General features: G+C 45.2%; 1 protein-coding gene across 4 annotated transcripts in view; it reads right to left on the minus strand.

The window, feature by feature from the left end:
- Positions 1–700: 700 nt before the first annotated feature.
- Positions 701–22,670, minus strand: part of LOC138527959 (transcription initiation factor TFIID subunit 4-like) — a 3,082,360-nt gene continuing 3,060,390 nt past the window's right edge. For all 4 annotated transcript variants that reach the window (XM_069639368.1, XM_069639358.1, XM_069639375.1 and 1 more), the window contains one exon: positions 701–1,850. In XM_069639368.1, coding sequence (XP_069495469.1) covers positions 1,683–1,850 — 168 coding nt within the window. In that variant the 3' untranslated portion in view covers positions 701–1,682. The remainder of the gene's footprint in view (positions 1,851–22,670) is intronic.

Raw genomic sequence — 22,670 nt, forward strand, 5'->3', positions numbered from 1 at the left:
GTCATTTTGAAATGGGCTGAGTGCATGCACTCTTAGTGTTCTACTCTCTGATCCTCAATCTTCTTAGAACCAAATCTCTCCCTGGGTCTGGCGGACTCCCATGAACACCTAATCGCAAGTGAAGGTTGGGGAGAAAAAGATGCTGCAAACTCCTGAAAGCTGGACTGGCCACCATGGCCCCCTGGAAAAGGCCAAAGTATCTACCTGCCTAGCCACCCCAGGTGCATCATGACAGAGTTGGCCTTCTGGTCAGTGCTAGCTCTTTCTCCCACTCTCGTCTTCTCCACTATCTGATATATCACTCTCTTAGCTTTATCTCTTGGTCTGCTCTGTTCCAGGATCTGAGCTACTATTATCAATTAGATGTTATGCAGAGAGCTAAAAATGCTACACTATGATTTTGAAGACAGGCGGAAGTAGCGTTTTATTTTACACATGAATTGTTTATTTAACTAAAATATGTTTATTCTCTTGTTTCTAGTGGTGTAGAATGTATCAGAAATAAAAAATGCATACTATTCACTTTTATTGTATTTCACGTATTAAACATTTTATTGGTTTTATAAAATAGATACAAATGATGCGATTTTGCACAAATTGTGTAATTCTGAAATATGTACAGAAATTGCCAAAATACAATTTCCAATAAACAAGATTTTTTTCAAATACTATGTACAAAATATCAATACATTAAACAGGATTTTACATGATATGGTTTTATTAGTAGCTTTGTAGTAATCATTTGGATAAATAGCAGTATAAAGTTTCTCCTACTTTCATACATAAACCTTAAAAAAGAATCTTTTTAAAAACTATTGGACAAATAGTTCCATTTTGTGCTTTCATTATTATCGCCCATAAAAAACAGTGTTTCAAAAAAGTGGCCAGCACACACATAAAAAACTTAAAATATAAATAGACATGTCCCTAGTCACATAAATACACTTTGCTCTTAATTTAAAACAAATTCCCCTTTGTATTCATATTAACAGAACTGGGTGCTATAGTACCTGTAAAGTCTTAACTTAACATGATTATGTTGGCAATGATTATATTTCACTGCTACTCACTGCAATAAATAAATTAAAATTAAAACATGTCTTAGTTTTGAACACAGCAATGATTCTGTAACCAGCTGCAATGAATGTGCAAATAGTTGAGTATATCTCAAACTTGTGCTAGTCAAACTAACCCAGAAGGAGCTTTGATGGCTAAATTGGAATACACTTAGAATTGAGTTACACATATGTGCTGCAAGATGAAATTCCAGAATAGAATTTTACATCTGTAAGTTGAGTCACATTTTATTTGGGGTCCACCCTTGCAATTCTAACTGTAACCACAGGTTGAGACAATGGAAAGTGTAATTTACAGCATTCACAGCCACCTCACATATTACAGTGTCAGTATTATAGTGTAGCACTAATAATGTCTTCACACTGACATATTAATATTCCTTAAAGGGATAGCTATAGCACAAGAACAAGAGCTAAGAACAATTGGACAACTTAAAACTGACACTTTCATACTCAAGGACTTATTGCATTTGACTAAAAGATTTTACAAAAACAAAGTGAATGGAAACCTGATTTTGAAAATAAAACTTGTAGAAGGCACATTAAAATTACACTCTTGTTACGTTCAGATTCGAGTTGAGGCAAAGGGTGCCTGCAAAACTGTGGTTATTTTAATAATGCTCTGTATAGCAGTAGTGATCGGCTTGTTTCTCTTTCCTGTTCCAAACAGAAGATAAAGTCCCTGAGATTCACACGTGTTATTCGATGTCTTCCATGATGTCGTGATGAGGGGATTCCCAAAGCAGCTCGGCTTCCACTGGAAACCCCAACACCCTACAATAAACAAAGAGGAAAAAAGTAATGTTTCTGACAAGAGGATAAAATTTAACTAATTTGTCTTAAAACAATAAGTGTCACTGCCAAATACCATTGTAATTGTACATCCAAGGCAGTATGGACATTATTTTCTTTCCACTTAAGAATTTCTGGTTCGCAAAAATGAAAGTATGATATTCAGACCAGTAGCTACTACATGATTCATGGAACATTTCCATCTCTTCATTCCAGTGCACTATGAATCAACATTAGCCTTGGTCCAACTCAGTTCTCCACAACTAAAAAGAATACCTTTTAACTCTACTTATTTTTAATCAAGAACAAGGCCACATTTCTAAATGAACCGTATTCACATTTCAGAGAGAAAAATAAACATGCTAACACGAAACAATTGAAATCAAATTAAAAAAGGATCCTTCAGCATGGTTATTTATTTATGTCAAGGTTCAGCATTTTCATTGGCAGCCAAACCCCTATTTTAATAATTGGTGGATTAAATGAATCTCTGTTTTCATAGATGAGTAGGTCTCTATAGAAAGAGGGTAAGTGCATTGAAAGAAATAACAATCTATGTTTTCTACAAATGCGATGGGAAAAGTATCCACAGAAAGCTTAGCAGCAATTGTCAGAGAGAGATCAAAGTTATTGAACGATTAAAGTTTTCCTGAGACTGAAAAAAAGAGGGATGAGTTTGAGGAGCCAGAAGTAAACATGTGCTTGTGTGCTCAGGGTACTCAGAAAAGTAAATGGCACCAGCAACAGGATATGCTTGATAGATTTTACTTTCAGGTGCGAAACATGGAGAATTGAGTTTTATTCATGGCTTCCCCAATGTGTTGACCAAGGTGTGACACCCTGGAAAAAATAAATCGCTTGCTCTTCCTTTGCCTCAATTCATTTATTTGAAAAAGGTGGTAGAGCAAGAACAAAGATTGAGAACCAGTACTAAGCACCATATAAGGAAGCACTGGCAAAGACAGCAGTTTTGCCTTTGCTATGGGGACCTCCAATGGCAGTAGAAGCTTCATTCTGGGTATTAGCCAAAGAGTCTGGGTTGGCATCCTGCATGTCTGAAGGAGATAAGGTTTATAAGAACAATGTTCTAGTACTGCAATTTAGTTCATGCAACAAAAAATGTGAAAAAAGTAAAAAATAAGTTAAGAGTGAAAATGCAGTGACAGGGGAGTGTGAGGTGTAGAAAAAAGAAAAATTGTGGTTCGTTATGTATACACATTTACAATGCATTTAAAGGGGAAAAGACTCATGACTAAGAAGAATCAACCTAATTATAATGAAAGATGAAGGGAAGAGTCCACTGCCTCTGATTGGGTATGTTTCAGGCATGTCAAAATGAAACGAACAGGTAGGAGTGACTTTGGTCCACATCAGGTTACTTCACAATGATAAGAGAAAGTTTGCCAAGGATTTTTAGGGGGATAGTACCAAATGGGAAGGGAAAAGAAAAGTGTTTCCAGAAAGCGCAACAGTAACATATAACTTTATGCTGCCAACATAAGGTCACATTTTTCATTCAAGAATGTCTATGATTTACTTTAAATTATTCTGATCTGAGCTTAGCATTGGCTCTCTGGAATTTATTAATTCTATGACGAACGTCATATTTCTTTAAATATTTTCCAGCTTTACACTTAACCTTAATTAATTAAGATTGTCTCTAACACCTCCCACAATCATTGAATATCCATTTTTTGTTTAAAGTAACTTTTTATTTGCATTTTCAAAAAACATTTCCGTATAAATTGAACCGTTTATCCATATATCCTGAATCTGGAGGGACCTTGTGAGCTTGTGTATGCTAGCCCCTAGTTTTGCCCATTCTGCTCCGTCTATTGGTTGTCCTACTGCCCCTTCTCAGTGTGTCATGTATCTCCTTTGTCCTGGGTTCCTCCCACTTTTTGATGTGTGAGTTGATTGTCGGTACTATGCGCTTGTTCCCGGGATCTGTCAGTAAATATTTCTCGAAGAGATTTAGAGTGTGTGTCGCTGCTTCTTTGATTAGGGGGTGCAGCAACCACTGTCTTATTTGGGTGTATCTGAATCGCTCATCTTGTCCCACCTCAAAGTTCACCTTGCACTGAGTAAAAGATTTCCCTTCTGGTCCCTTAAACATGTCACAGATCTTTTGGCACCCTCCCTCCCACCATTTTCTGAAAGCACTACCTCTAATCCCCAGGGAGAATTGCGGATTGCAAAAGATTGGTGTGAGTGGGGACGGGAAAGAGGTGGTGTGGGCACGCTTAATTATTTTGTCCCAGGAGTCTCTCACCATGGACACTATTCTTGCTACAATACATGTTGGATGGCCTCTCTGCCTTGGGTTTCCATAGTACCTCCTCTAGGTTCCCTCCTACCATCGCCCTGTCCATTGGTCTCCATATCTTGTCCCGGTCGTCCCTCAGCCAGTCCCCAATTAGTCTTGTTTGTGAAGCCAGAAAGTATGCCTTGAAGTCTGGCTCCCTCATTCCACCTCTATACCATGGCATCATCATTACCCTTGTCGCTATTCTCAGTCTTTTATTGTTCCAAACCAATCTGCCCATGTGTTTTGGGAGTGCTCTAAAGAAGGAGGCAGGCACTTGAGTTGGGAGCGCCGAGAAACAATACAGCAGTTGGGGAAGGATGACCATCTTTAAGACATTAATTATACCCAGCCATGTTATGGTTAGCGGGCCCTAGTCTATCAATTTGTTCTTTACGACTTCTTGGAGAGGTGGGTAGTTAGCCATATAAAGTTCTTCTACTGTTCTTGTTAGTTTAACTCCCAAATATGTTACAGCCTTCTCGACCCATCTATACAGGAAGTCCTTTTTGAGGCCAGTCTCTACTAGTTTTGTAATCATCAAGTTTAGGATTTCGGATTTATGGGTGTTTATTGTCAGTCCCGCGACTGCCCTCAATTGTTACATCTCTCTGTCTAGCGCTTTAAGGGATGTCTCGGGGTGTGTTATAGTTAGTAGCATGTCGTCCACAAAGGCGGCTATTTTATGTTGCCTTCCCCGAAACGGTACCCCTGCTATTTCCTGATTAGCTCTTACTGTCGCCAGTAGGGGCTCCAGATGAATTGCAGAGAGCAAAGGCAAGATGGGCAGCCCTGTTTTGTGCCACGCTGGACTTTGATGGGTTCTGTTAGTTGGCCATTTATAGCTATATGCAGCGATGGGTTCTGGTAGTTTGCATTGATCTTTGCCAAGTATTTACCCCTAAATCCTATCTTTTTCAGCATCGAGGGCTATTAGGAGAGCTGGGATGCCCGTCTTGTTGACCTTCTCTATGAGATGCACTATCCTTCTGGTGTTGTCACTCGTTTGTCTGCTCCTAACGAAAACCGATTGGTCTGTGCTTATAATGTGTGGGAGGATTTGGTCTAGGTCTGCTAATATTTGTGTGCATATCTTAGTATCAATGTTAATTAAAGCAATCGGCCTGTATGAGCCACATTCGGTCAGATCTTTTCCCGGTTTTGGTATTAGGACTACCTTCGCCTCTTCCATGGATGGTGTAATGGCCCCCACTGTACCAAATTTGTTGAATAGAGTGACTAAGTGTGGTGGCAAGGTTTCCCTGTAGGATCTGTAGAATTATGAGGTGAATCCGTCTGAGCATGGGGACTTATTAAGGTGTAACAACTTCATGACCCCTCAAATTTCCTCGATTGTGATGTCTTGCTCTAAGATTTCCCTCACCTGTTCTGTTATTTCTAAGAGAGTACTTTTCTCTATGTATCCCTTTTGGACTCATTCCGACGGGTTGTCCGAGCTGTAGAGCTCGGTGTAATATCTAGAGAACTCTCAGAGAATACCGTCTGTATTAGTGCTCGTGCTATCCCTGTCAACTTTTATTTTTAGTATAGTTTTAGCCTTCTCTTCCTTTATCAACATCCTGACTAAGTGTTTGCTTTGATGTAGTATTTTTGTTTGAGAGATAATAGGGAGCGTTTCGCTGCACTGGTCTGTATGAAATCTACTTGGCCTCTTATAGTTTTATATTCCCTCGTGGTTTCCCCACTCGCTCCCACTCCCATCCAGGACATTACCTCTTTCAGGTTTCCCTCTAGGTCTTTTTCAATGAGTCTCATTTTTCTTTTGAGGGTTTACCCTGTGTCCCTAAGATCTTCTTGCTCCTATCCCTTTGCTGGATCCCAGGCCAGGTTAAAGTCTCCCGTTAGGACTAAGGAGCCCTTTGCAAATCTTTCCCGTCCAACCAGTGATTTCTGAATGAATGTATGTTGTCCCATATTGGGTGAGTAGATCGTGGCTATTGTGTACGTCTCCCCATTACGTTCACAGCTATGCATCTCCCCTGGATGTCCCTGTCGATCTCTGTGACTGTAATGTCAAGGTCATTCTGGAGGGCTATCAGCAGCCCCTTCTTGTTATTGTGGGTAGATTTAAATATTTGGCGGAATCCCCTTATTCTTATTCTGACTCTGTCCCAGTTTTGGACATGGTTACTATGTCGGGGCCCTCCCTCTTTATATACTTTTTGATTTTCCTCCCTTTCAATGGGGAGTTTAAGCCGTTAACGTTTAGGGATAGGATTGTGAGATTAGTGTGTCTAGCCATTGTCTTGAGGGCCTTCTTGTATTTGTTGCATCTTCATAGGCTCTTGTCTGGACTCCCACCCCTATCCCTTCTGCCACACCCCTGCCTCCTCCCTCCCTCCCTTCCCCTCTGCTGGGTGGGTTCAACCAGCCTCTAGCTCCCCTTGATTTGGTCTCCCGAGAGTTGAACCCCTGACTGCCCCCAGCTCGCGTCTCTGCAGGTTCTCTCAAACCCATTCCAAGTTCCTCCACCCGCCGTCCCCATAACCCCAGAGACCATCAGTGTAAACTTTCTTGTTTGCCCTCCCCAGGCTTGCACTGTTAGTAGGCCTGTGTACCTCTTAACGTTATCGGTCAGTTGGTGTCCTTTGCTGGATGGTTTTCCCTCTCCTGTTGCAAGTCTGTTTAGTTGCGTTTGGTATCCCACCCCCTTCTTAGGTCTTTTAGGTCTCACCGTCGACCACTCCCAGGCTTTGAGATTGCTTTGGTGTTTTATTGAAGGGTCTTCTGGGGTCTGGTCTTGCTCTTCGATCCCTAGGATTCTTGCTCCTCCCTCATAGGACGCTGTTCGATGATGCCAGTCGAAAATCAAACCAAACGGGAGGGTCCAACGGTATCGGATGTCTTTGCTTTGGAGGACTGACAGGACTGGGGCCATTCTTTTCCAGTTCCATTGTAGGATATTTGTTTTATCTTCCTCGATTTTTGCAAGATCTTTTTCTTGATTGTGTACTCATGAAGGGCTGCTAGGACGTCCCTTGGTTTATCCCTGGTTCTGTCCTGCGATGTCCCACTCTGTGCATCCTGTTGATTTTTACTTCTGGGAGGTCCTGTGCTTCCGAGAGATCTGAAAAGATGCTTTTGACACTCCTTCAAGGTCTTTGTCTAGATCCTCCTCGGGGAGGCATTTGAGTCGAATGTTCGATCTCCTGGACCTATTTTCCAGGTCTTCGGCCTAGAGCTAGAGGTTGTGGGTCGCTTTTGACAGTTGCTCCATCAGAATGTCCGTCCTCCTAGAGTCTTTGGTCAGTTCTTGGATCGCTCTCTCATTAATGTCCACCTTTTCCTCCATCTTGTTTACGTCCCGTTTTATGTCCTGCAGGGCCTCCGCCAGATCATCTCCCATCATGTTCATTTGCCTCTGGATTGCGTTTGTGATTTTATCCCCAAAATCGATGAAATGCTGTTTGAGAAGTGCCTGTGACACTGTCTGATCTTGGGCTTCTTGTGTTTTTTTTAAAACATTTTTTCATTTATTTGTATTTGGCAAAAATACCTTTACAAATATTGCAATTGTGTTTGCAGTTCTCCATGATCTGCTTGGTCCTGGTTCTGTTATATTAGTGGAGGGGAGTTCAGATCTTCCGGAGAATGCCTGCCTGGGTGTTCTTGGTTCACTTTGAGGGAGTCGTGGCTCTTTTCCCCTGCATTTCGACATGGCATTAGGGAGTCCTTCCAAGGCTCTCTCACTTTTCTTGTCCCTTGTAAACAGTAGGGTTACCAGGGTATTCCTTTTTCCTCCTTGTCTGAAGCACAGCCTTTCCCGGGCCTCCTCCTGGTTTTCTAGTCAATCTCCCTATAAGTTGTCGCTAGTAGTAGGGGCCCCGTGCCCAGAGTGGGCTTCACACGGGAGATGGGCTGATAGTTTGGATGGGGAGGGGGAGTATTATGCGTCCCCCCTTCTGGTGTTTTCCCTGAGGGTGCTTCTCCCCTGTTAGTGTTGTCTGTTCGCTGGGGGCTTGGTCTGGGCCCCCTGTCGATATGCAGCTGTCTTTGCATGGGCTTGATCCTTCTATTGGTTCCCTCTCCCGCTCACCTATGTTGATATGGATCAGGTTAATCCCTCCTCCACTGACCAGGCTCCCAAAGTGGAACTGGTGGGTTCCGCTCTGCTCCTTGGTTCATCCCGGATTGGGCCCTCCTTCGCCACGCTTCCCTTCACCTAGGTTTCCTCGTGTTCCTCCTCCTCGATTGTGCAAGGGTGTTTCCTTTTGGTGTGCCGGTCCAGAGGGGATCATGTGCTGCAGGGCCGGTCTGTCTCCTCCTCTGTCTGCTTCGGCTATGCGGGTGCTCCTCTGTAGGGTCACCGGATTCTGGTTGCCGCATCTGGGATGTCGGGTTGCACAGCAGGTTAGGTCCTTCAGCTGGCTTCCCTCCGGTATGGTTTTCCAGCCTTTGGTTGGGCGTGAGGGGAACGATCGGTTTCTCTTTCGTTCCTGCCTTCCAGAGTGAGGGATGTGGGTATAACCTTTTTGGAGCATTTCTCAGCTTGTCAAAATGCCCGAGGAGGGTGTTTTTGGCTTAAATAATGTGCTTCGTTGGCCTAGAGGTTCGGGAAAGCATCAATTACGGTGGTCTCCACTCGGCAGCCATCTTGGAATCTGAATATCAATTTTTTATGCATTTTATTTTAACATTTATCAAACACCCAGGCCCAGGGGTATCACAGCGTTAGGTACAGAATGCAAGGTAAGTTGAAGAACAATGGTTACATAAGGACGAGTCAATAGCTACTCACATTTATCGAAAAAGTTTGTACACGTTTTTGTAAAGAGTTGAAGGATTGCTCGCTTCTGATGTGTCCAGGCAAAGAGGTACAGAGCGTGGGGGCTGTGACACAGAAGCTGACACCACCAGTTATTCTCCTGTTGAAGCAGGGGATGAGCAGCGGGATGCTGGTGCCAGATCTTAGCACATGCACTGGGATGTTTTGAGTGATACTGGTGTTGGAGCTTCGTTGTAGATGCATCTGTGCGTTATGGCCAAGGTTTTGAAGTCAGCCCAAGCTTTGATCGGCAGCCAATGCGCCTCGTGTCTGATTTCTGATATGTGGTGCGATCGTTTTGAGCCTGTAAAGTATTTTCAGTTCCTATGGCCTTATTCAACTGGTTTCCAGTTTATTCTTCAACCATAAGAGCACATGAGATTTTCCTGATGTCGCTTGAACACAGCTCAATTTCTGACCCGACTTCCTCCTTCACACATGCTTGCTGCACTGACCCAGGCATTTGGAGGAGTGCAGGAGCAGAACCTAGGTGAGGCCATGCACTCTGGGCCTAATGTCCCAGGTTTCCTAAAGAGCTTTATTCAGGAACTCTGAGACACTGCATGATTCCACAGTGAGCGACAAAGGGAGTCAGCAGCCTACTCACAGGCGTGTGCGCTCACACAGTAGCATAAGACTATCCTTCAAAGCTCCCATGGAAGAAGGTACACCACTGCAAGAGAGCATGACAGAGTGCCTGCACTTTCTCTGCCGTATCTGCCTCCCAGTTATGGTACCTTTCAGTGTGCAATGTCTGTTTCATGCAACATCCCATATATCTGTAAAATATTGTTGGGCTTCTCTGTTTGGTGCCACACATTTGAACCAAATCTAATCAACTGCATGGGCTGGTGATAAACCACAACATTTGATCCAAAACCAACAGTGCTGCTGAAGTGGCACAAATGAATCAAAGTTATGCAGCTTCACTAAGTGGCACTTAAGAGTCATTTACGAGCTAAAACAAATTCACCTGTGTCAAACCTTTGCACTCAAGGGACACAGCCAGACTTTGCATGCTTCTGAAATGCCATCTCAGTCTACATTCATGATACCAACAGTGCTGCATCACTCAGCGGTGCTGAATCAATCATACACCTAGACAGCAGCAACAGGGGAGAAAAGGATCTGGGTTCAAAACACAAAAAGTTAGTGAATATATGATCTACAGTACAATGTGGTATAAAGTGCTGCTGCCAGTCCTGAAAAAAATGTGAATGATGATCTCACCTTTCCTCCTTTCACTTCATGCAGTCACACCTGCGGTCTCTGTCAAAATACGCTGATTGCTTAGAAACAAGCTAACTCCCATTACTGCTTTAACTTTCTTCCTTGTCAAAGACCTACCAGAATGAGGATGGGTAATGTTTGCGAAATAAGCACCTCCACTAGCCTTTTAAAGTTCACAACTAATTGATCCTCTCCCGTGCCCTGAGGAAATATACCACCTGCCCTTTCAGCCAGGAATCATGTTTGTCCCACTGTTAATGGGGAGAAGTTATTTTAGAGTTCGTAAATTTCATTTTGAGATAAATACATTTGTTGCTCCCAGTTTACTCCTCAAACTCCTTTAAGACTCGTACATTGTTTTTGATAGCCACAGTCAGGTAGCAGGATTCAAGGACGGTATGAGGAAGGGAAGAGGACAAGGATGGTAGTAGAGGAGAACGATGGATGAGGAAGCAGTTAGGTAAAAAAGCATAGATGTAATATGATGTAATGGCCTCAAGAACACACGACATCCCAAATGAGTTTCAATGCTTTTTATTTTGATATCCAACTAGCCTAATGGTTGTTCCACTCTCTCTAACCTATGGTTGGGCAACCCCACCCTAACCTAGAGTTCCCTCGAGCCCAGACTGGTAGTAGTGATCAGTAATCCCTATCTAAAATCTATTTACCTTTAGATTATGGCCAAAATGCAAAAGCCCCATCTATCTAGCCTCAATCAGGGAAAATTCCAGGGTTCCTATTCAACAATTTCCCCAAGATGTGGTTTAAGGGTAGTGCCTTCCAGACATCACAGTTTGCACCCACACTGGTCCTGCTGCAATCTGATATTCCTCTCCCTAGATCTCTCCTTTCACTCTGTTTCTCTGCCTACTTTCCTCTCTCCCATTCCACCCAGCGTCTCACCTCTCTCTCCCTGGTATGTTCCTCTCTGTAAGGTCTACCTCCACCCTTTACTCTTACTCCTACCACAGTATTACTCCCCCATACAACATTGCTACTCCCACCTTGTGCTACTACTGCTCCTCCTGAACAATACTACTACTGTCCTCTACACTACCACCAGTCCTCCCTCCACTCTACTACTACTCCCTCAACATGCTACCAGACCTCTCTTCACACTACAACCACTCCTCCCCCTCCACACTACTACTACTACCACTCCTCTCTCCTTTGACTAATTCCCTACTTTTCTGCTACTGCTCTCACTCACACAACTTGAAAACACATTCACAACCCAGTACTACTTTCTCTCATTAGCCAGTACCAGACATTTTTTTGGAATTGCCTCCACATCGTCCTTCATTCTTGCCTCTTGGTCTGTCACTGCCTCATCCTCTGACATTGCCCAAACAACTCACACCTTGGTTTCCTGTCCCTGTTTTTATCATTCCCTGAATTCTCCAATTGGTGCTTCCCCACTGGTTCAATGGGCCAATCAGTACCTGCATTCCCCACTGGAAGGTGTCACAATTAGGCAAATAAAGTGTGCTGAGCCCCACTCCTTTTTCTCACGTGGGTCCACCGTCCTTTGACAATGGCTGCTTGCTCTGAAAATGTTTCCAGATCTTGTGATCGTCTTTGGAATTCCAGCACTCTTCAGTGAGCGAGTACTCTTATGAGAGTGGTCTACATGGGACCATGCGCAAGCTTGTTGTGATTGCCAGTGCCGTGTCGCATAGTCATTCTTACTCTTTCAATGAACGGTTGGGGAGCACTGGTGAGAGGCATTTCCCTGGAGACTGCTGTGGGCTGGTTTTTTGCCAGGAGTGCTGGTACAGGTAGTTCTCTACTAGAAAAAGACAGGCCACATTTTCAGATAGAGGTATGAGGTGGTCAAGGGTGGCATTACTATCAATTATACAGCCACAAAGAGAAGCAACAGGGACTGAGGCCTTCCCAATTGCCACCTTCCACCTCTTGGGTAGGGCTCGCTCTGGCTTGCACCCTGGTAGGCCTCCCACCCTGTACTGAGAGGGGTCCCCATCCCATACTGACAGTGTCTGGCTACTGACCCTGTCATACATGAAAGACAGTGATAAAAAAAGGAACAAGGTGGAAAATTAGAGTAGTGACAGGGACAAGTTAAATAAATGCTGGATTAAGCAGAAGAGCAAAGATGTAAAGGAGGGAGGGCAAAAGAAGTAGAAAAAGAAGAAGGGAAACGTGGACAACACCTTCCAATGCAATGTTGTGGCCATCCGCCAGTTGCCAATTCTCTTTGGCTACAGACCCTTCCAAGGTCCTTTACTGTTGCAATGACATTGGTAATCTTGTCTATGGTGCCCCCATGTTCAGCCAAAAGAGGCAGATAGGCAGGTGCAACAGGAAGCAATGTTTTGCCTCTCAGGTCTGTATTAAGTGTTGTAATTATATTCTAGCAAGAGGGATGAACATCTGGCAAGTCTGGGTGATGTCCTACTGGTACAGGCGGCAGAGGGAACTTGCAACAACGGTATGTGAGCAGCCCGGAGAAGGAACGGTACGTTATCCAGACACATGCTAACGTCTCTTTTTCTATTACTGACTAGTTCTTTTCATGGGGTTGGAGGGCTCCGGAAGAAAATGGTAGAGTGTTTGCCCTTGTGCCATGAACTTCAGAGAGAATTGCCTCCAACACCCTGATGCTGGTATACACCATAAGGAAGGTGCTATCCTCTGTGGAGAATGGATGCAAAGTGAATGCTTGCACAATGAATTTCTTTGCCAGCAGGAACACATCTTGTTGCCCATTTCCCTGCACAAAGGGATCTCCCTTTTTCATTACTTTGAGGAACTGTTCTACCATTGTGGCAAAGTCTTGAGCGAACTTTGCATATCATTTGCACAGTCCCAAAAAGGAAACCAATTCCTTTTTTGTTGTGGGTGCAGGAGCATTCCTAATGGGGCACACAAGGTTTTAGTTCAGTCTAACCCCTCTGACAGATAATGTATGTTCTAGGTATTTAACATCTGAAAAACAACCTACATTCATTGGCTTTTAATGTCAGGCCATCAGCGTGCATTATTTTCAAAACATGATCTGGGTCTTTGATGGCTCGTTCAACGTTGCCAGATGAGGTCATCTTGAAAGTAGACACCCTCCTTGATTCCCTTGAGCATCTTGTCGATCAAGGAGATAATTCTTTGGTTAGACAAGTGCTATCTTCTAAAGGCAACACTGCCATTGAGAGACCTATTTTCTACACCGGTCAGCAATTGCAAGAAGGGTTGATTAAACGATTTGTGGCGGCCAGCCACAACTACACATTGGCATACAAGTTTGGAGCCTGTCCGAATTATGTTATGAGAGGCCAGTTAATTGTCCACAACAATAATGACTATGTTCGAGATCATCTTTGGCATGTGGTGGGTCCCAGACAATGTCATGTAGTTCTGTAATCAGCAAGGAGAAGAGCAGAGTCCACTCTGGCCAGCAGACCAACCCCATCTGTGCCATGAGCTCTCAAAGATACAGAGATTTGATACAGCGTGTGCCCCTGAGGAAGAAATGGGATGTACTCTGTAAGCCCACAAAGTGAACTGAAGCTCAGAATGACAAATGTTTCAGATGTGAATGTTCTCCTCACAACGCCTATCAGAAGAAGTGCCCTGACTGGGGTCTCAGGCACTCAACCGCGGCCACCCCAACCATTATGCACAAGGATTCAAGCAAAGGAAATAATAATTAAGCAGTAAAGGACCCAACAGTGCCAGTCTACATGCACTAGTGAGGACATCCATTAAAACAAAGGTATTGTTAACAATTAAAGTGATATGGTCTGAGCACTAGATGGGGAAGAGGAGGGACCTCCGAAGACAACAGTGCTTGTAACGGTGCCTGAAAATAGATTTTCAGCGATGGCTGACACTGACTCCTGACACTGGCTCCTTGCATACAGTGATCCTTCTCAAACAATTTAATTACAAATTGGTGCCAAAGCTGGCTGACTTGCCTCTGTGACCATATAGCCACTGGCCAATTCGGGGCATCGCATACACATTTTTGGCAGCTTTGGATGCTCAAGCAGTCCAAACAGTGGGCCACTATTAGAAACTTTGTTTCTGCCAAAGGACCTTGTGTTCTAGTGTTAAGATGGATTTCTGAACTCTACCTGGTGGGCACAGGTTCAGAAGGCCAGCCTAGTTTCTTGGAACAGAGTAACCTTCTGGACAAGCCAGACCAATCAAGGTAGCATTGGTGGAGGTCAAGACTAGGTCTCAGGATGTGTGAGGGTGATCGAAAGCCCACAATGAGCACACACAGCAAGGACACTATAAATTACTCTCAGTCAGGTGTATATCAAAAATACATATACATTTATTTAAGGCCTTTTAAATCAAACACAGAAGTAAAACACAGTAGTAACAACCAAACCAACACAACACTATTATACAATATATATACAGTAACCAGTCCTAAAAGAGATGGCACACAGTAAGGGCCCACAATCTGTAAAGAAAGGGATCATACAGTGTAAATACTTTTAGGTAGTTCTTTACTTTATCAACTCTAACTTAGAGGCAGTCCAAGTCCTAAGCAGAGTGGAGCCTTGTGCCCAAAAGTACAGTTTTGGTGCTGGTGCACGCGATTGTGCGGTAGATGCAAAACAGGGTCTCTTGCCAGGGCTGTAGCAGCTCAGGAAGGTGGGCGAGGCAGTGAAGATTTATTCCCACTGTTTATGGAGGATCTCCTCAAGAGGGCAGAACAGGATCCAAGTGTTGGGATTAGGTTGGTAGCACAGGCTACCTCGAGAAAAGATGATTGGCCCTCAGGGGACACTTGTGAGTAAAAATGGATGTATGCACCAGGGGCCACAGGTAAGGGTGGCAAATACTCACCGACCCAAGGCGAACACCATACTCACCGACCCAAGGCGAACACCGGACCAAACTTCACCAGTCGAGTCCACTTCGGTTGCGGGTTCAAATGCTGAAATTGTGCGCTCTGCGGCTTTCAGCGGCTGAGTTCCAGGGATGATTCTGTGGCGGGACAGTGATGATTTCTCCTCTCCTGTTGAAGGTATCGACTCGTTTTCACTGCAGCACGTCTCAGGGCAAAGGGGGGCACAGCAGCAGTGCACCCACGAAGTTCATCACCAGGGCTAGATGACACAGTGACCGATTGTACTCAGGCTCTGGCGTACTCTCTTTATTCTAGACCTGGGAGTTCCAAGTGTACGAAATTCGGTATGGGAGTGCTGTGTACCCAGAGCTAGCGATCTGCAAAGACTTAAGTGTCTACTCGAGACAGCAGCAGTTTCAGAACTATGGTCTTGAGCAAGCTGGTCAGTTCGCTGGTTGGCCCAGGAACACTTCTGCGAAGGCTCGCTTTCAGGATAAGTTAGAGGTGCCGAGAATAGTTGGTTGCACTATTCCAATGGGTCGAAGCGCCTTTGCAGACCTTGTGTTTGATCCGAAAAGAGGGGGGTCCTGCAGGACAACAGCGGGCTCAGAGTGCTAAACCTTCCAACGCGTCACCAGCGGTTCCTCAACCCTGCTTCGTAGTTTCAGGAGACTTGGATCCTATCCAAGGTTCCTTGAGAACTCAGGAGATCGACCTGGCATGGGTGTTTAGAGCCTTCTCTTATCCAGAATCTCCTTTGCGCCAAAACGAAGAGGACCGAATGGCAGATCTGCTCATATACAGGCTTGCCGGGTGTGGACCATCACGGACCACGGTGGTCCCAGTCATTCCCAGCACACCATACTCTCTGGCACCCAGGATGTGTTTTGGAACTAGACAGTCCAGCCCACATCCTGGAGGCACACACACAAGGCATGCAGAAGCCCATGAAAGCTTGGCGTTTCGCAGGAGAATACATGACCAAATAAGGACTGACCCGGACTGCTCGACCTGGGGAAGGCAAAGGGACAAGATGGACAACGGACAGGACAAAGAACCTTGTGACATGGCCATTTTGTAACCAGGCCACCTTCCTGTGCCAACCGCGGTAAACGCGGTTTGCATGGCAAGAAAGGCTTAAAAATATGCTTAAGTATAAGCTGCCACCAGCCCTCTCCAAGGCACATCTGTACTTCTACCAAAAAATCGTTTGAGGGAGTCTAGGGCCTAGACCCCAGCGCACTGTACTGTAAGGTACTTTGTGCACTGGTAACATGTTGCAGAAAAGCTGCAACATTGGCGGGGACTAAGGGAAACAAAGTTTCCCAGTACTGACTTTCTTTAAGGGCATGTCAGTTTCCCCATAATAAAGTGAGCAAAAACCCAGCGGACTGCAGCAGAAGGCTGTGCTCCACTGGCAAAAGTCAGACTATGATGTTCAGACAGCAGCAAAAAGTTGGGGTTGCACAACTGGAGGGAAAATTACACACAAATGGAAATCTTTCCTAACACTCAGCTCGAAGCAGCAAGCCACCTTCTATATGGCCTGCAAGCATGGGCAACACAACAAGTGCTCAGGCTTGAAAAACCCAGAGAGGACCATCTAAATTATCGCCAGTGACCAGAACCACGAAACAATATACAATAGAATGGACTCTCCGAACACAGACAAAGCTGAAAGGTCTTCCTTGTTAGTTTCCAACCGTTTTCACCGAAACTATATGCAAGCCTAAATGGTTCCATCATGGCATAATAGTCAAGGCTGGTGCTGTTCCAGTCAGAAACCAGGGTCAGAAGGTGCCTTTTCGCGGGCAAGAAAAGCTGGAATATCTGCATTGATAAAGTTGAGAATTTGGCTCAATAGGATTGGCATGGAAGGGTCTAACAGAGACATTCAGAACTTATGTGGACTTATACAGTCCAAAAAGAAACATTAAAGTAGATTCTAACTTTCTTCGCAATATTATTGAAATGGTGAGTAGGATCAACAAAGTGGCAGTATTTTCCACACATGACGTATGGTCAGCTCAATATCAAATTGATCTAACTGAAGCCTCAATAGAACTAACAGGCTTCATCACTCTCTTTGGAACATACTCATTCTGGAGAATGCAATTTGGCACAACTCCAACACCTGGGCTTCAGACCAGAAACTATTCATCAGCATGGCTGCCTTTTTACTGATTTGCAGTGGTGAACCTCTGAGGCTTCGAGAAAAGCCTTAATTTTCGCCTTCCATCAGTACCATGGATTAGGGGGGTATCTCCTGAACACTGCAGGAATTTAGCTGGGGGTGAGGGGGGGCAACATGTTGCAACATAAGCAAGTGTAATAAGTTTTCTGTAGCTGTGGCATGCATCTGCAGTCAGGCAGCAATTGGTTCCTACCCGGAGCGGTGGCGTTGTTGACATTCAAATGTTGGGGCAAATGTTGAGCAGCAAGAGGGAATGGCAGTCTAAGCTTTGCTACGGGCCCGGCATTATCCTTAAAGCATATAAATCCTTCTGTTTGCTGTTAATTTACATTCAAAACGGTAGCAGGGACGGCGAAAAGCACTAACATTACTGTGGCTGAGAATCATTAGAATCTATGCTGAAGGAGGGAGTGAAAACCCAGCCGGGGACTTTGGCACAGCCAAGAGAAGGGGGTCCCCAAAGCTGAAGTTCCATGAATGCGACGCCGCGCCGCTCGCAGCGTACTGCACCCCAGAATCACTGGAGGCCTTGAGAACCCGTAGCCTGCCCGAGCCGACCCCGACGTGAGACGTTACCCGTGTGGTGTTGGGCGCCCTCAGCCTTTCCACCTGTGCCCGGGCAGGCCGACGAGACCTGGCATAGGAGGGACGGATAGACTTCTGCGTGTCGTGAGCGGTCTGATCTTGGGGAGGAGGCTCCGAGGCAAAGGCAGTATTGACCCAAATGGAGTAGCTGTTGATGAGCCCAGAGAGAACGCACTGCGCGTTCAAAACCCAGATTCTGTTTTTGTCGATGACTCGGGCTTCCTCCTGTGACCACCGTGAAGGAGGAACCAGCGTTGTGCCTGGCGTGCGGGTGCTGTTCCGTGGCGACGGGCCATCCTCCGTGGACACGGAAGAAAATACAGGCAGTATTACAGCCGGTGAGGGTGGGCAGCAGCTGGGTGTGGGTGCAATACAGACTGGAGGCTGTGAATCCCCGATGTCACTAGTGGTTTAACACAGGCGGTGTATGTGCAATATTAGCAGAACATACCACTCTCCATTTCACACAGCGGTCGCATTACTCTGATATCCCTTGCTACTGGCGCACAGTAAACACTTAGTTGGCCAAGGTGATTGCAGAGGACCCTGCTAGAGACCAATATATTTCAAAATCTTACCAGCATTAGCTTGGATAGACAGGTCCCCAATTAAAGGAAGAACTGCATGTCAGTGTGTTTTCATTGGGTAAATGAGTATTGGAAATAGGGTGGAGAAGCCACAACATCACAGCCCATGCTTGACTGGATTAATATAAAAGGTAACCATGTGATACCAACACACGGACAAGACAGTCATTGCACCACCCCCCATACTCCTGCGCTCCCATCGTGCAGTACTATAACATTGTGAACACATAGGGAATACACCCTAACGCTGCATTGGGGAGAGGGATCACAATAGAAACTAAGTCTGATCAGAGAACATACATTTGAACAGCCAAGTGCTTGGCCCTGCAGCGTCACCCCCCACTGGCAGAAGGGCTACACTTTGAGCTGCAGGCTACTAAACCTGTGTCGAACCTGGCTGTAGGTACTGTGTGCCTAGCTGGGTGGTGCAACATAGCGCAAGGTTCCAGGCCATCTTGTATAGCGTGTGCAACCCACCAGCTTGCACAGGGTGCTGCGACAACACCGGCGGCAAGCAAAGGTCTCCCTGTCCACTGGAACACTCCTGGAAACTAACTCAAAAGGGTGACAGATACAAATGCAGTAACTAGATATCAGATAAAATCCCATCATATCAACAGTGGAAAGCAGTGTCACAATATGACGAAGGATGCAAAAAATGAAACTCATACACTAATACCACACAGGCTACCACTGCGCCGGTTGATCAGGAAGCTAGCGGGAGCGTTGATGCGAGTACAAGGGAAACAAGGGACAACCAACTGATGCTGGCAATGCAGAACGGATTTATGTCAGTGAACGTCAAGTTAGATGACACTGTGGCGACAATCAGCTCTATGAAGGCTAAAGTGGAGAAAGAGAGTGGGCGTATAACCGAGGCTGAAACCAGAATTGGAGAGGTGGAAGATAGAATAGGTCAACATGACTGAGATACTGCAGAACTGAAGACTGAACTAGTCAAGACCCGTGGCAAATGTGAGGACCTCGAATCACGATCGCAACGTAACAACATCCGCATTGTGAAGCTACCAGAAGCAGCATGCAAAGGTCTGATGGAACTATTCATAGAGAACCTCATCAAAACCCTTTTTGAGACAGTGCCATTCTCTGCACACTTCCTGGTGGATCGTGCACATCGCACAAGCCCTAAACCTGGCGCCCCATCGCGCACCATTATTGCTAGACTGCTAAATTACAGGTATAGGGACCTTATCCTTAAACTGTCCAGAGAGAAGGGATCGCTGCACTAGGAATCCAGTACTGTCCATATATATATGCATACTTCTCTGCAGGGGTCTGCAAAACGACTATTCGGCGCCTAGCAAAGGCATCCTTCGCCGTAAGCGTGTATCCACCAGAACCAGACAGACACCGCAGAGAGCATTTCTGCGAGAGCTCCCCCGTCGGCAATAGCGCGTAAACTTTGATCGCGCAGCAGCCGGCCGCTCATTGCTCCCTACTGTTGAGCACAGACACAGAATCCGCGCCCGGGACTCCATTGGATGTTTTTTTTCCAAGGCTCAGCCGTTGCGTGTGAGAGAAATCCCCCCCTCTGAATTGGTACTATATGTGAAGAGATAGATGCCATAGCGCGCTGACTCTTGGACGCACAGCCACCATTAATAGGTTACCTACGTCACCTTCACCTGTGGTTAGACGTCTGTCCCCATAGCATTCCCTGAACATCCTGACCACAGAGTTTTCCCTTCGTCCTGATGAAGGCCCTAGGAAGAAATGGCTCACCTAGCCCCGTTATAGGGCTGAAACACCTGGTGTAGACGCTTTTGTACCAAAAACACAAACACTATCAATGTCAATTGTTTGTGTTCTTAGAAAAGTTGTTCGATTGATTTGTTTTAGTTTATCTGTTCACTTTGTGTTTGACGCCTGTCGTATACTTGCAGTAGCGACATTAGTAACTGCATTCATGTTTGTCTAACTATACTACCCTGTGAATACAGGTTTCTGTTTTGTTCTGACCATGCAAATTGTGTTTGCTTATGTGTTTTGTCTTTGATGCGATGTTCCTTATGTAAAAATAGAAATTCAAAAATCTTTTCGAATGTAAAACATTTTGGAATTATCTGAGTGTGATTCTATACACTTATATTTGCTGTCTTGGGAATGAAAATAGAAGGGAGGATACATAGTAAGATTGTTTTCCAACCCATTCATTTTTGTTCTAGTAATCGGCAGGGGTCCAGACAAAACGGAGATCGTGCAACCAAGTGAAAAGAGTGCTTTGTGCAAGACACGTCCCATGCTGTGCTGTGCATACCGATCCCAAACATTCAGGTCAACGTAGAAGTAGTATAAAGAACCATTAGCACACAGCACAAATGTGTGGAAGATCGAACATCCAAACACTGCTGAATACACATACTATTCCTCGGTGCATGATTTTGTATTTGTATTTATTAGGCTCATATAGCACTTTACACCAAAGCGCTGCACATTTAACAACAGGATACATTTAACAAATTGATCTGTGGCTACTCTCTGCAGTATGGGTGTCCAGACAACAGAGTAGCAAGATTTTATTGCGCACTCTTTCTGACCACTCACCAGTAGTGATGAATTTGTCACTGAGGGAAATATCTTTGCCTCGTGCCATGTGGAGAATGTGGTCTACGGTACTACTAGAAGACTCACAAGTCACGTCTTTGCGGGAGAAAATAGAGGGTGTTTTTTCAAGTTGAATGAGGGCACAGTACGTGAATATGCTACGGTATGCTATGGTATGGGAGATGTTTAAAGTGTGGCTATGGGGCACGATGATCTACACTACCACTGGTGTATTGAAAACAACCAGATGAGAACTAGGGGAAATCGAGGGGGCATTACGACACCTAGAGAAGCAATACAGTAACACCAAAGATTGCGCTCTCCTGGGAGTTATCAAATGGAATTTGACGAAATTATGAGGTTTGGCACACCGGGAAGTATGGTACACGGTCAAACCAGTCCAAGCGCGCAGGTATGGGGAGGCGGATCGGACTGGGAAATTACTAGCAGGGGTGGTGAGCGAGGGGTACAAATTATCACCGGTATTGTTGGGACCTCGGGCCATCTGATACCGGCCACTGAAGCAATCAATGAAGAATTCCGTAAATATTATATGGCATTATATGCCAATGTAGACACAAGTACATGTGTAGAAATAGAACAATATCTAGCTGAGAGCTCCCCCATTGCTCTTTCTGCAGGTGTGAGGGAGGAAATCAATATGCCGATCAAATTGTAAGAAATTGAAGAGTCAACACAGGCACTGACCTCGGGCAAAGCTCCAGGCCCCGATGAGCTTGGCATTGAATTATATAAAGTATATAAGGAAATCCTAGCCCCGAGACTCCTGAGGCTGTGGGAAGAGGCACTTGAGAAGGGGCTGCTCCCCCATTGCTATCAGAAGCCATCATCACTGTGCTAGCAAAACCGGGATGCCCACCAAATGATATGGCATCCTACCATCCTCTGTCCCTAATTAAAACGGATGCCAAGATCTTTGCTAAAACGCCAGCAACCAGGCTTCCCGCTTATATGCAACAATTGGCACACTCAGATCAATCAGGATTTATCCCTTCTCGGTCAACGGCTCTGAACCTACATCAACTGTTTGGGATCATCTCGCAAATTAATCCTGAAGCTAGAGCAGTGGCGGCGGCGCTCAACACCGGGAACAGTGTCATGGAAACTTTTGTCGGGGTTCTTAAACACTGCGGTTGGGTGACAACTTCATCAGATATGTGTGACTGCTGTATGCAAATCCAACCGTCAGAGTACGCACGAATGAGGCATTATTACAGTAATTTGCATTAGCCCGGGGGACTAGACAGGGTTGTCCCTTTTCCCCTTTGTTATTTGCACTCACAATAGAACCCCTGGCCTTGAGAATGCGTGAACGACACACACATAGAGGAATTCACATAGAGGGCCCCCCCAGAAAATCTCCCTATATGCAGAAAACCTTAAACCAGTTATGGCAGAAGTAGACGAATTCACGACACACTTGGGATACAAGATCAACAAAGTCTGAATTATTCCCGCTAACCGAGAGTACGGTGAAGAGGGAGAACCAGAACGTACCCTCCATCCCAGAAGACCCTTTAGCCGGAGGAAGAATCTGCGGCAATATGGCTGTCACTCATACGAAGTCGCGTCCATTCCAACTGCTCCCACGATGCACAGTTATCATGAGAGATACCCGCCCAACAGACCCTACAACCCAGCAGTAGTGAAAATTATGCCCAGGTAAACGAAGAGACGCACAACAGAGCTGGAGACAGTTACATG

This window comes from Ambystoma mexicanum, chromosome 1q (genome assembly GCF_040938575.1).
Source record: "Ambystoma mexicanum isolate Mex_15411 chromosome 1q, UKY_AmexF1_1, whole genome shotgun sequence".
NCBI lineage: Eukaryota > Metazoa > Chordata > Amphibia > Caudata > Ambystomatidae > Ambystoma > Ambystoma mexicanum.